Genomic DNA, 13,417 nt, shown 5'->3' on the forward strand with positions numbered 1-13,417 from the left:
TGTGCTGAGCGGGGAGAGAGATTGTGCTGAGCGGGGGGTGAGATGTGTGCTGAGCGGGGATAGAGATATGTGTGCTGAGCGGGGAGAGAGATGTGTGCTGAGCGGGGGGAGAGATGTGTGCTGAGCGGGGAGAGAGATGTGTGCTGAGCGGGGAGAGAGATGTGTGCTGAGCGGGGGGAGAGATGTGTGCTGAGCGGGGGGAGAGATGTGTGCTGAGCGGGGGCGTGCATTTACCCGTGTTTTTACCTAGTGGAAAAGGGTCCCCTGCAAATTCCCGGATCAAGTGATTCGGGAAACCTAGCCGGGTTGCTAGCTGTCTAATGTGAACGACAGTGTATGGGAGGGCGATCTCCCAGCGCAGCGTCACTAGCAGCGTCACCAACTCGGCAATATGCAGATACCACGGACCTACAGTTACTCACTGTACATTGTAGACCTATCTACCATCAGCCAATCAGCGGTGTCTCTGCGCCAGCCTCTTACATACACAAGCCCACTCCGGGATGGTACCTCTGTAGGGTGACCTTAATATCCCTTTAATCTGGGACACGTATGATTTACACAGGTTCTGTGGCTGGCTAAACTCTAGCCTGAATTTCTTCTGGTTTTAGCCAGCCACAGAACCTGTGTAAATCATATGTGTGACTGTCCCAGATTAAAGGGATATTATGGTCACCCTAACCTCTGTAACCGGCTTAGTACGTGTGTGGGAGCACAGGAAACACATGACAGTGGGCAGTGTAAATGACGGTGTTATGCCAGAGAACTAGTAAAACGCAGTCTGTCAGACCCAAACTAATAGCGCAAGATAATTAACTCTACGCGCAGCAAAAGGGGTAATTTTATCGACCAATCAGCAGCCGCCTAGCTGGCGCTATAGCCAATAGCGAAGCAGGATGATGAGAAGTTGAGAGGTCAGTGTGTAGGAAGCCGGTCGGGTTGGATCAACCTGGCTGCTGCTAGTGAGGCTGTGAGACATGCTGAGAGTAGGCAGAGCGGGGCTCCTGCTGAGCCGGTGAGATACGGCGGGGCAGCGCTGTGTATGTGACTATAGCATGTGCTGTGTGTGACTGTGTGCTGTGGTGTGTATGACTATAGCATGTGCTGTCTGTGTGTGAGGAAAAGGTCCCTTAGCCCACTTGATTCTAGCATCTACCGTGTGACTATGGGCTGTTAGCGTGCCATGATGTGTATGTTCCCATTGCTTTCATCACAGTTTTGGTGACGTCATTTGTCAGCTGTTGTGGAACTAAAAGTCCCAGCATGTGCTGCTGCTCTTTGATGGGGATTATACAGTGTGCTGCTGTAGATGGCAGAGCCATTTGTTATTTATTTATTGCTGTTGTGATTCCTTTTAATATTACTGCGCAGTGTAATATGTCATTGTGTTTATTTTAAAAAAAAGGGAAAGAAAGTGTAATGATTAATGTGACTACTAGGGCATGATTATTTCTATGTGTATGTATTGTCCAGTTGTAAAGTGCTATGAGCTATGCTGGCACTATATAAATGGTAATAACAGATTCAGAGTCTATAGGTGCCGGATTATTTGTGTGTTTATATCATTGGTATTCCTTTTGAAAGTCACATTTATCTTATGTAAATGTTTACAATGAAGATGCAGTGGGGAGGAGGGGGAATGCTTTATCCTTACACCATTTGTATATTGTTGGCACACTTCTGTACAAGGTCAGCATGAGAAGGCATATATTTCCCCCATCTTATCTGAAGTCTTTGGTGCATCTGTCATTTGGATAGGTGCTAATCTTCTGGACATACTGTTACTGTTTCTTCTGTCTTCATATTAATAATGTTATTTTGTATAACATATTTATTGTACAGGATAGATGGAAATGAAAGTTAAAGTATGTACTTGTTGGGTTATTTTTATTGGATAGTCTCTAATGTCATTTTGAAGCTCAGTCGCACATCATAACCCTATCATGGACATCATATACTGTACAAAGCAGCACTAAAAGTGCCAAACACCTAAAACTTTGCGTTTAATATTAATGTTGTTTTATGTTTTGTGGTCAAAACCACTAAGAAAGTCTGCCACTTATTAAATATAACCCCTTGTCATCTGTGACTGTAAGGTTCTAACCCCACTTCACCTTTATGACCATAGCACAGGTCAATATATTTCACTTTTATTATTTGATGAACAGATAATCTGTCCTGTGGCTGCATGCTTACTGATTCCCAGCAATCTCATCTTCTCCCCTGCTGTGGGCTGTCCCATCGGGTCCCATCTCGCTAGTAGGGGGATCGTTGAAGGTGCACTGCTCATGCATGTGGGTGACAAGACAGACCATAGCTGTTTACATAGATCTGATACCTTTTATAGGGTTCTTTGATAACCCCCCCCCCCAAAAAAAAAAACGAAAAAAAAACCCAGCATTTTAGTTTTAAACAACAAAACAAATATAAAATATATCCTTGACAAATCCCAGGTCTCCAATACCCCTTTCACACAGAAAATTTAATTCCCAAGTGAAGAAGTTCTACCCGGTAACTTGTTGAAAAACGGGTGCTTTTTCTCTAACGTCCTAGTGGATGCTGGGGACTCCGTCAGGACCATGGGGATTAGCGGCTCCGCAGGAGACAGGGCACAAAAATAAAGCTTTAGGATCAGGTGGTGTGCACTGGCTCCTCCCCCTATGACCCTCCTCCAAGCCTCAGTTAGGTTTTTGTGCCCGTCCGAGCAGGGTGCAATCTAGGTGGCTCTCCTAAAGAGCTGCTTAGAAAAAGTTTTTAGGTTTTTTATTTTCAGTGAGTCCTGCTGGCAACAGGCTCACTGCAACGAGGGACTTAGGGGAGAAGAAGTGAACTCACCTGCGTGCAGGATGGATTGGCTTCTTAGGCTACTGGACACCATTAGCTCCAGAGGGATCGAACACAGGCCCAGCCATGGAGTCCGGTCCCGGAGCCGCGCCGCCGACCCCCTTACAGATGCCGAAAAGCGAAGAGGTCCAGAAACCGGCGGCAGAAGACTTTTCAGTCTTCATGAGGTAGCGCACAGCACTGCAGCTGTGCGCCATTGTTGTCACACACTTCACACCAGCGGTCACGGAGGGTGCAGGGCGCTGCAGGGGGCGCCCTGGGCAGCAATGAGAATACCTTGTTCTGGCTAAAAAATACATCACATATAGCCCTTGGGGCTATATGGATGTATTTAACCCCTGCCAGGTCTCACAAACTCCGGAGAAGAGCCCGCCGAAATAGGGGGCGGGGCCTATCTCCTCAGCACACAGCGCCATTTTCCTGCTCAGCTCCGCTGCGAGGAAGGCTCCCAGGACTCTCCCCTGCACTGCACTACAGAAACAGGGTAAAAAAGAGAGGGGGGGGGGCACTTTTTTTTGGCGTTTTTGATATATATTAAGCTGCTATAAGGGAGACAACACTTCTATAGGGTTGTTCCTATATATTTATAGCGCTTCGGTGTGTGCTGGCAAACTCTCCCTCTGTCTCCCCAAAGGGCTAGTGGGGTCCTGTCTTCGATAAGAGCATTCCCTGTGTGTGTGCTGTGTGTCGGTACGTGTGTGTCGACATGTATGAGGACGATGTTGGTGTGGAGGCGGAACAATTGCCGGTAATGGTGATGTCACCCCCTAGGGAGTCGACACCGGAATGGATGGCTTTATTTATGGAATTACGTGATAATGTCAGCACATTACAAAAATCAGTTGACGACATGAGACGGCCGGAAAACCAGTTAGTACCTGTACAGGCGTCTCAGACACCGTCAGGGGCTGTAAAACGCCCTTTACCTCAGTCGGTCGACACAGACCCAGACACCGAATCTAGTGTCGACGGTGAAGAAACAAACGTATTTTCCAGTAGGGCCACACGTTATATGATCACGGCAATGAAGGAGGCTTTACATATCTCTGATACTGCATGTACCACAAAAAGGGGTATTATGTGGGGTCTGAAAAAACTACCTGTAGTTTTTCCTGAATCAGACGAATCGAATGAAGTGTGTGATGAAGCGTGGGTTAACCCCGATAGAAAACTGCTAATTTCAAAGAAGTTATTGGCATTATATCCTTTCCCGCCAGAGGTTAGGGCGCGCTGGGAAACACCCCCTAGGGTGGATAAGGCGCTCACACGCTTATCAAAACAAGTGGCGTTACCGTCTCCTGAAACGGCCGCCCTCAAGGATCCAGCAGATAGGAGGCTGGAAACTACCCTGAAAAGTATATACACTCATACTGGTGTTATACTGCGACCAGCCATCGCCTCTGCATGGATGTGCAGTGCTGTGGTGGTTTGGTCGGATTCCCTGACTGAAAATATTGATACCCTGGATAGGGACAGTATTTTACTGACTATAGAGCATTTAAAGGATGCATTTCTATATATGCGAGATGCACAGAGGGATATTTGCACTCTGGCATCGAGAGTAAGTGCGATGTCCATATCTGCCAGAAGAAGTTTATGGACGCGACAAGGGTCAGGTGATGCGGATTCCAAACGGCATATGGAAGTATTGCTGTATAAGGGGGAGGAATTATTTGGGGTCGGTCTATCGGATTTGGTGGCCACGGCAACAGCCGGGAAATCCACCTTTTTACCTCAGGTCCCCTCCCAACAGAAAAAGACACCGTCTTTTCAGCCGCAGTCCTTTCGTTCCTATAGGAACAAGCGGGCGAAAGGACAGTCATATTTGCCCCGAGGCAAAGGAAAGGGTAAGAGAGTGCACCAAGCAGCTTCTTCCCAGGAGCAGAAGCCCCCCCGGCTTCTGCAAAGCCCTCAGCATGACGTTGGGGCTTTACAAGCGGACTCAGGGGCGGTGGGGGGTCGACTCAAGAATTTCAGCGCACAGTGGGCTCACTCACAGGTGGACCCCTGGATCCTGCAGATAATATCTCAGGGTTACAGGTTGGAATTCGAGAAGTCTCCCCCTCGCCGGTTCCTAAAGTCTGCTCTGCCAACGTCTCCCTCAGACAGGGCGACGGTATTGGAAGCCATTCACAAGCTGTATTCTCAGCAGGTGATAGTCAAGGTACCCCTCCTACAACAGGGAAAGGGGTATTATTCCACACTATTTGTGGTACCGAAGCCGGACGGCTCGGTAAGACCTATTCTAAATCTGAAATCTTTGAACCTGTACATACAAAAATTCAAGTTCAAGATGGAGTCACTCAGAGCAGTGATAGCGAATCTGGAAGAAGGGGACTTTATGGTGTCCCTGGACATCAAGGATGCTTACCTGCATGTCCCAATTTGCCCTTCACATCAAGGGTACCTCAGGTTCGTGGTGCAAAACTGTCATTATCAGTTTCAGACGCTGCCGTTTGGATTGTCCACGGCACCTCGGGTCTTTACCAAGGTAATGGCCGAAATGATGTTTCTTCTACGAAAAAAAGGCGTATTAATTATCCCTTACTTGGACGATCTCCTGATAAGGGCAAGGTCCAGGGAACAGCTGGGGGACGTAGTAGCACTAACCCAAATAGTGCTGCAACAGCACGGGTGGATTCTGGATTTTCCAAAATCTCAATTGACCCCGACGACACGTCTGCTGTTCCTGGGAATGATTCTGGACACGGTTCAGAAAAAGGTGTTTCTTCCGGAGGAGAAAGCCAAGGAGTTATCCGAACTTGTCAGGAACCTCCTAAAACCAGGGAAAGTGTCTGTGCATCAATGCACAAGAGTCCTGGGAAAGATGGTGGCTTCTTACGAAGCGATTCCATTCGGCAGAATCCACGCACGAACTTTTCAGTGGGATCTGCTGGACAAATGGTCCGGATCGCATCTGCAGATGCATCAGCGGATAACCTTGTCGCCACGGACAAGGGTGTCTCTTCTGTGGTGGTTGCAGAGTGCTCATCTGTTAGAGGGCCGCAGATTCGGCATACAGGACTGGGTCCTGGTGACCACGGATGCCAGTCTGAGAGGCTGGGGAGCGGTCACACAGGGAAGAAACTTCCAGGGAGTATGGTCAAACCTGGAGATGTCTCTTCACATAAATATACTGGAGCTAAGAGCGATTTACAATGCTCTAAGCCTGGCAAAACCCCTGCTTCAGGGTCAGCCGGTGTTGATCCAGTCGGACAACATCACGGCAGTCGTCCACGTAAACAGACAGGGCGGCACAAGAAGCAGGAGAGCAATGGCAGAAGCTGCAAGGATTCTTCGCTGGGCGGAAGATCATGTGATAGCACTGTCAGCAGTGTTCATTCCGGGAGTGGACAACTGGGAAGCAGACTTCCTCAGCAGACACGATCTACACCCGGGAGAGTGGGGACTTCATCCAGAAGTCTTCCGCATGATTGTGAACCGTTGGGAAAAACCAAAGGTGGACATGATGGCGTCTCGCCTCAACAAAAAACTGGACAGGTATTGCGCCAGGTCAAGAGACCCTCAGGCAATAGCTGTGGACGCTCTGGTAACGCCGTGGGTGTTCCAGTCAGTGTATGTGTTTCCTCCTCTGCCTCTCATACCAAAAGTACTGAGAATTATACGGCAAAGGGGAGTAAGAACGATACTCGTGGCTCCGGATTGGCCAAGAAGAACTTGGTACCCGGAACTTCAGGAGATGCTCACGGAAGATCCGTGGCCTCTACCTCTAAGACGGGACCTGCTTCAGCAGGGACCGTGTCTATTCCAAGACTTACCGCGGCTGCGTTTGACGGCATGGCGGTTGAACGCCGAATTCTAAGGGAAAAAGGCATTCCGGAAGAGGTCATTCCTACACTGGTAAAAGCCAGGAAGGAGGTGACTGCACAACATTATCACCGCATTTGGAGAAAATATGTTGCGTGGTGTGAGGCCAGGAAGGCCCCCACGGAGGAATTTCAATTGGGTCGATTCCTACATTTCCTGCAAACAGGATTGTCTATGGGCCTGAAGTTGGGGTCCATTAAGGTTCAAATTTCGGCCCTGTCGATTTTCTTCCAGAAAGAATTGGCTTCAGTTCCTGAAGTCCAGACTTTTGTAAAAGGAGTACTACATATACAGCCCCCGGTTGTGCCCCCAGTGGCTCCGTGGGACCTTAATGTAGTTTTGGATTTTCTCAAATCCCATTGGTTTGAGCCACTCAAATCGGCGGATTTGAAATATCTTACATGGAAAGTAACCATGCTACTGGCCCTGGCTTCAGCCAGGAGAGAGTCAGAATTGGCGGCTTTATCGTATAAAAGCCCATATCTGATTTTCCATTCGGACAGGGCAGAACTGCGGACGCGTCCTCATTTTCTGCCTAAGGTGGTGTCATCGTTCACCTGAACCAGCCTATTGTGGTGCCTGCGGCTACTAGCGATTTGGAGGATTCCAAGTTGCTGGACGTTGTCAGGGCATTGAAAATATATATTTCAAGGACGGCTGGAGTCAGAAAATCTGACTCGCTGTTTATACTGTATGCACCCAACAAGCTGGGTGCTCCTGCTTCTAAGCAGACGATTGCTCGTTGGATTTGTAGTACAATTCAACTTGCACATTCTGTGGCAGGCCTGCCACAGCCTAAATCTGTCAAGGCCCATTCCACAAGGAAGGTGGGCTCATCCTGGGCGGCTGCCCGAGGGGTCTCGGCATTACAACTCTGCCGAGCAGCTACGTGGTCGGGGGAGAACACGTTTGTAAAATTCTACAAATTTGATACCCTGGCTAAAGAGGACCTGGAGTTCTCTCATTCGGTGCTGCAGAGTCATCCGCACTCTCCCGCCCGTTTGGGAGCTTTGGTATAATCCCCATGGTCCTGACGGAGTCCCCAGCATCCACTAGGACGTTAGAGAAAATAAGATTTTACTTACCGATAAATCTATTTCTCGTAGTCCGTAGTGGATGCTGGGCGCCCATCCCAAGTGCGGATTGTCTGCAATACTTGTACATAGTTATTGTTACAAAGAAATCGGGTTGTTATTGTTGTGAGCCGTCTGTTCAGAGGCTCCTACGTTGTCATACTGTTAACTGGGTTCAGATCACAAGTTGTACGGTGTGATTGGTGTGGCTGGTATGAGTCTTACCCGGGATTCAAAATCCTTCCTTATTGTGTACGCTCGTCCGGGCACAGTATCCTAACTGAGGCTTGGAGGAGGGTCATAGGGGGAGGAGCCAGTGCACACCACCTGATCCTAAAGCTTTATTTTTGTGCCCTGTCTCCTGCGGAGCCGCTAATCCCCATGGTCCTGACGGAGTCCCCAGCATCCACTACGGACTACGAGAAATAGATTTATCGGTAAGTAAAATCTTATTTTCTGTGTGATAATGTCAACTGAGACCCAGGAATTTCGACCCAGGTTGACCCCTTCGCACAGACGAAATACCCGTTTTGATCCGCAAATTACCGGGTAGAAATTGTTGACCTGGTAATTTGCTTTTCTGTATAAAAAGCAGGCTAAATGACCTGGCACTGAAATGCCTGGATTTCTGTCTGAAAAGGGTACAAGGCACCTAAAAGTTCAGTTTACTGTAATTTCTAGTATTGTACAGGTATTATTGTCCATCCCTATAAGCAAGAGCAATCCTGAAAAGAGCGATTTTCTTTTACAGAACATTTGGCATTCAGTCAGCCACTCTCACCAGCTTTTTATCCTGTATGCTGGAGTGTTTGTTTTTATCTGATATGGCTACAGTCCCTTTTAATATATGGTATTAATAACATGCACATTAATACCAATTGACAGAATTTGTAAATGTCTATTTTTAATATAAATAACTACAGATATATATATATACACACACACACACACACACACACACACACACACACACACACACACACACACACACACACACACACACACACACACGTACACGTGTGCGGCACTCCAGACGACTAAATGACGAGACTCAGGCAGGTAGATGAAAGCAATGTTTAACACATCGTCTTCAGGCTTAACAAACACATATACAACGACACTCACCTAAATAGTGATCTCACCCCTGTGACTGGCGCCAATGATCCGGAAACGGGATTGCAGTCCGCTCAGGTGCGCTAACGCAAGCGTCACTGACATCATCATAGTGCTCCCATCACCAAGGCAACATAACAACAAGCATAAGCTACATAGAAAAGCATGTATCGTAACTGGAGCCTACCTACAATTGGCAATTTACACAAGTACAGGCCTATCATGTCTAATCATCATACTAATGGCCCAAATCCTAAATTCATATATTAAAACCTATCTAGGTACATATAATACATATCTATAACTTCATTATGCATAATGCTAAATGACAGACTCGTACTAAATACCCCCGGGGCCTAGACCAAGCAGCTCAAACCCAGATGTTCATTTAAACCACGAGGTGCCATAGTATCTAACCGCTGGATCCATTGGACCTCTAATTGCAATAATTTCTCTATCGTCCTAGTGGATGCTGGGGTTCCTGAAAGGACCATGGGGAATAGCGGCTCCGCAGGAGACAGGGCACAAAAGGAAAGCTTTCCGATCAGGTGGTGTGCACTGGCTCCTCCCCCTATGACCCTCCTCCAGACTCCAGTTAGATTTTTGTGCCCGGCCGAGAAGGGTGCAATCTAGGTGGCTCTCCTAAAGAGCTGCTTAGAAAAAGTTTAGCTTAGGTTTTTTATTTTACAGTGAGTCCTGCTGGCAACATGATCACTGCAACGAGGGACTGAGGGGAGAAGAAGTGAACTCACCTGCGTGCAGGATGGATTGGCTTCTTGGCTACTGGACATCAGCTCCAGAGGGACGATCACAGGTACAGCCTGGATGGTCACCGGAGCCGCGCCGCCGGCCCCCTTGCAGATGCTGAAGTAAGAAGAGGTCCAGAATCGGCGGCAGAAGACTCTTGCAGTATTCTAAAGGTAGCGCACAGCACTGCAGCTGTGCGCCATTTTCCTCTCAGCACACTTCACACGCAGTCACTGAGGGTGCAGGGCGCTGGGGGGGGGCGCCCTGGGAGGCAAATGAAAACCTATATATTGGCTAAAAATACCTCACATATAGCCCCCAGAGGCTATATGGAGATATTTAACCCCTGCCATAATCCGTTGAAGAGCGGGAGACGAGCCCGCCGGAAAAGGGGCGGGGCCTATCTCCTCAGCACACAGCGCCATTTTCTCTCACAGAAAGGCTGGAGAGAAGGCTCCCAGGCTCTCCCCTGCACTGCACTACAGAAACAGGGTTAAAACAGAGAGGGGGGGCATAAATTGGCGATATTAATATATATATAAAGATGCTATAAGGGAGAAACACTTATATAAGGTTGTCCCTATATATATTATAGCGTTTTTGGTGTGTGCTGGCAAACTCTCCCTCTGTCTCTCCAAAGGGCTAGTGGGTCCTGTCCTCTGTCAGAGCATTCCCGGTGTGTGTGCTGTGTGTCGGTACGTGTGTGTCGACATGTATGAGGACGATGTTGGTGAGGAGGCGGAGCAATTGCCTGTAATGGGGATGTCACTCTCTAGGGAGTCGACACCGAAATGGGTGGCTTATTGAGAGAATTACGTGAGAAGGTCAACACGCTGCAAGGTCGGTTGACGACATGAGACGGCCGACAAACAATTAGTACCGGTCCAGGCGTCTCAGAAACACCGTCGGGGGCTTTAAAAACGCCCATTTACCTCAGTCGGTCGACACAGACACGGACACTGAATCCAGTGTCGACGGTGAATAAACAAACGTATTTCTCATTAGGGCCACACGTTAAGGGCAATGAAGGAGGTGTTACATATTTCTGATACTACAAGTACCACAAAAAAGGGTATTATGTGGGAGTGAAAAAACTACCTGTAGTTTTTCCTGAATCAGATAAAATAAAATGAAGTGTGTGATGAAGCGTGGGGTTACCCCGATAGCAAATATTGGCGTTATACCCTTTCCCGCCAGAAGTTAGGGCGCGTTGGGAAACACCCCTTAGGGTGGATAAGGCGCTCACACGCTTATCAAGTGGCGTTACCGTCTCCAGATACGGCCGCCCTCAAGGAGCCAGCTGATAGGAAGCTGGAAAAATATCCTAAAAAGTATATACACACATACGGTGGTTATACTGCGACCAGCGATCGCCATCAGCCTGGAGATGCAGTGCTGGGTTGGCTTGGTCGGATTCCCTGACTGAAAATATATTATTGATATAGAGCATTTAATAGGATGCATTCTATATATATGTACGCGAGATGCACAGAGGGATATTTGCACTCTGGCATCAAGATAAGTGCGTTGTCCATATCTCCCAGAAGATGTCATGGACACGACAGTGGTCAGGTGATACAGATCCCATACGGCACATGGAAGTATTGCCGTATAAAGGGAAGGAGTTAGTTGGGGTCGGTCCATCGGACCTGGGGACCACGGCAACAGCTGGGAAATCCAACCTTTTTACCCCAAGTTACATCTCAGCAGAAAAAGACACCGTCTTTTCAGCCTCAATCCTTCCGTTTCCATGAGGCAAACGGGCAAAAGGCCAGTCATATCTGCCCAGACATAGAGGTAAGGGAAGTAGACTGCAGCGGGCAGCCCCTTCCCAGGAAAGGAAGCCCTCCACCACGTCTGCCAAGTCCTCAGCATGACGCTGGGGCCGTGCAAGCGGACTCAGGTGAGGTGGGGGGGGTAGTCTCAAGAGTCTCAGCGCGCAGTGGGATCACTCGAAAGTTGACCCCTAGATCGTACAAGTATTATCCCAGGGGTACAGATTGGAGAGTCGAGACATCTTTTCCTCGCAGGTTCCTGAAGTCTGCTTTACCAACGGCTTCCTCCGACAGGGAGGCAGTATTGGAAAAGATTCACAAGCTGTATTTCCAGCAGGTGATAATCAAAGTACCCCTCCTACAACAAGGAAAAGGGTATTAGTCTTCCACACTATATTGTGGTACTGAAGCCAGACGGCTTGGTGAGACGTAGTCTAAATCTGAAATCTTTGAACACTTACATAAAAAGGTTCAAATCAAGATGGAGTCACTCAGAGCAGTGATAGCGAACCAAAAAGGGGACTATATGGTGTCCCTGGACATCAAGGATTACCTCCATGTCCAGATTTGTCCTTCTCAACAAGGATACCTCTGGTTCGTGGTACAGAACTGTCAATATCAGTTTCAGGCGCTGCCGTTGAAGTATCCACGGCACCCCGGGCCTTTACCAGGGTAATGGCCGAAAAGATGATTCTTCAAAGAAAAAAGGCATCTTAATTTTCTCTATCGTCCTTGTGGATGCTGGGGTTCCTGAAAGGACCATGGGGAATAGCGGCTCCGCAGGAGACAGGGCACAAAAAGTAAAGCTTTCCGATCAGGTGGTGTGCACTGGCTCCTCCCCCTATGACCCTCCTCCAGACTCCAGTTAGATTTTTGTGCCCGGACGAGAAGGGTGCAATCTAGGTGGCTCTCCTAAAGAGCTGCTTAGAGAAAGTTTAGCTTAGGTTTTTTATTTTACAGTGAGTCCTGCTGGCAACAGGATCACTGCAACGAGGGACTTAGGGGAGAAGGAGTGAACTCACCTGCGTGCAGGATGGATTGGCTTCTTGGCTACTGGACATCAGCTCCAGAGGGACGATCACAGGTACAGCCTGGATGGTCACCGGAGCCGCGCCGCCGGCCCCCTTGCAGATGCTGAAGTAAGAAGAGGTCCAGAATCGGCGGCTGAAGACTCCTGCAGTCTTCTAAAGGTAGCGCACAGCACTGCAGCTGTGCGCCATTTTCCTCTCAGCACACTTCACACGGCAGTCACTGAGGGTGCAGGGCGCTGGGAGGGGGGCGCCCTGGGAGGCAAATGAAAACCTTTTTTGGCGAAAAATACCTCACATATAGCCCCCAGAGGCTATATGGAGATATTTAACCCCTGCCAAGATTCACTAAATAGCGGGAGACGAGCCCGCCGAAAAAGGGGCGGGGCCTATCTCCTCAGCACACAGCGCCATTTTCTCTCACAGAAAGCCTGGAGAGAAGGCTCCCAGGCTCTCCCCTGCACTGCACTACAGAAACAGGGTTAAAACAGAGAGGGGGGGGCACTGATTTTGGCGATATTGAGATATATATAAAGATGCTATAAGGGAAAACACTTATATAAGGTTGTCCCTATATAATTATAGCGTTTTGGTGTGTGCTGGCAAACTCTCCCTCTGTCTCCCCAAAGGGCTAGTGTGGGTCCTGTCCTCTGTCAGAGCATTCCCGGTGTGTGTGCTGTGTGTCGGTACGTGTGTGTCGACATGTATGAGGACGATGTTGGTGAGGAGGCGGAGAAATTGCCTGTAATGGTGATGTCACTCTCTAGGGAGTCGACACCGGAATGGATGGCTTATTTAGGGAATTACGTGAGAATGTCAACACGCTGCAAGGTCGGTTGACGACGTGAGACGGCCGACAAACTATTAGTACCGGTCCAGGCGTCTCAGAAACACCGTCAGGGGCGTTAAAAACGCCCATTTACCTCAGTCGGTCGACACAGACACAGACACGGACACTGAATCCAGTGTCGACGGTGAATAAACAAACGTATTTCTCATTAGGGCCACA

The 13,417-nt window shown here is 48.6% G+C and overlaps 1 protein-coding gene across 1 annotated transcript in view; it reads left to right on the forward strand.

Annotated features, from left to right (window-relative positions):
* Positions 1-894: 894 nt before the first annotated feature.
* Positions 895-13,417, forward strand: part of PITRM1 (pitrilysin metallopeptidase 1) — a 189,158-nt gene continuing 176,635 nt past the window's right edge. Inside the window, exon 1 of the mRNA XM_063922149.1 lies at positions 895-1,015. Within this exon, the coding sequence (XP_063778219.1) occupies positions 978-1,015 (38 nt within the window). The 5' untranslated portion in view covers positions 895-977. The remainder of the gene's footprint in view (positions 1,016-13,417) is intronic.

Source organism: Pseudophryne corroboree, chromosome 5 (genome assembly GCF_028390025.1).
Source record: "Pseudophryne corroboree isolate aPseCor3 chromosome 5, aPseCor3.hap2, whole genome shotgun sequence".
Lineage (NCBI taxonomy): Eukaryota > Metazoa > Chordata > Amphibia > Anura > Myobatrachidae > Pseudophryne > Pseudophryne corroboree.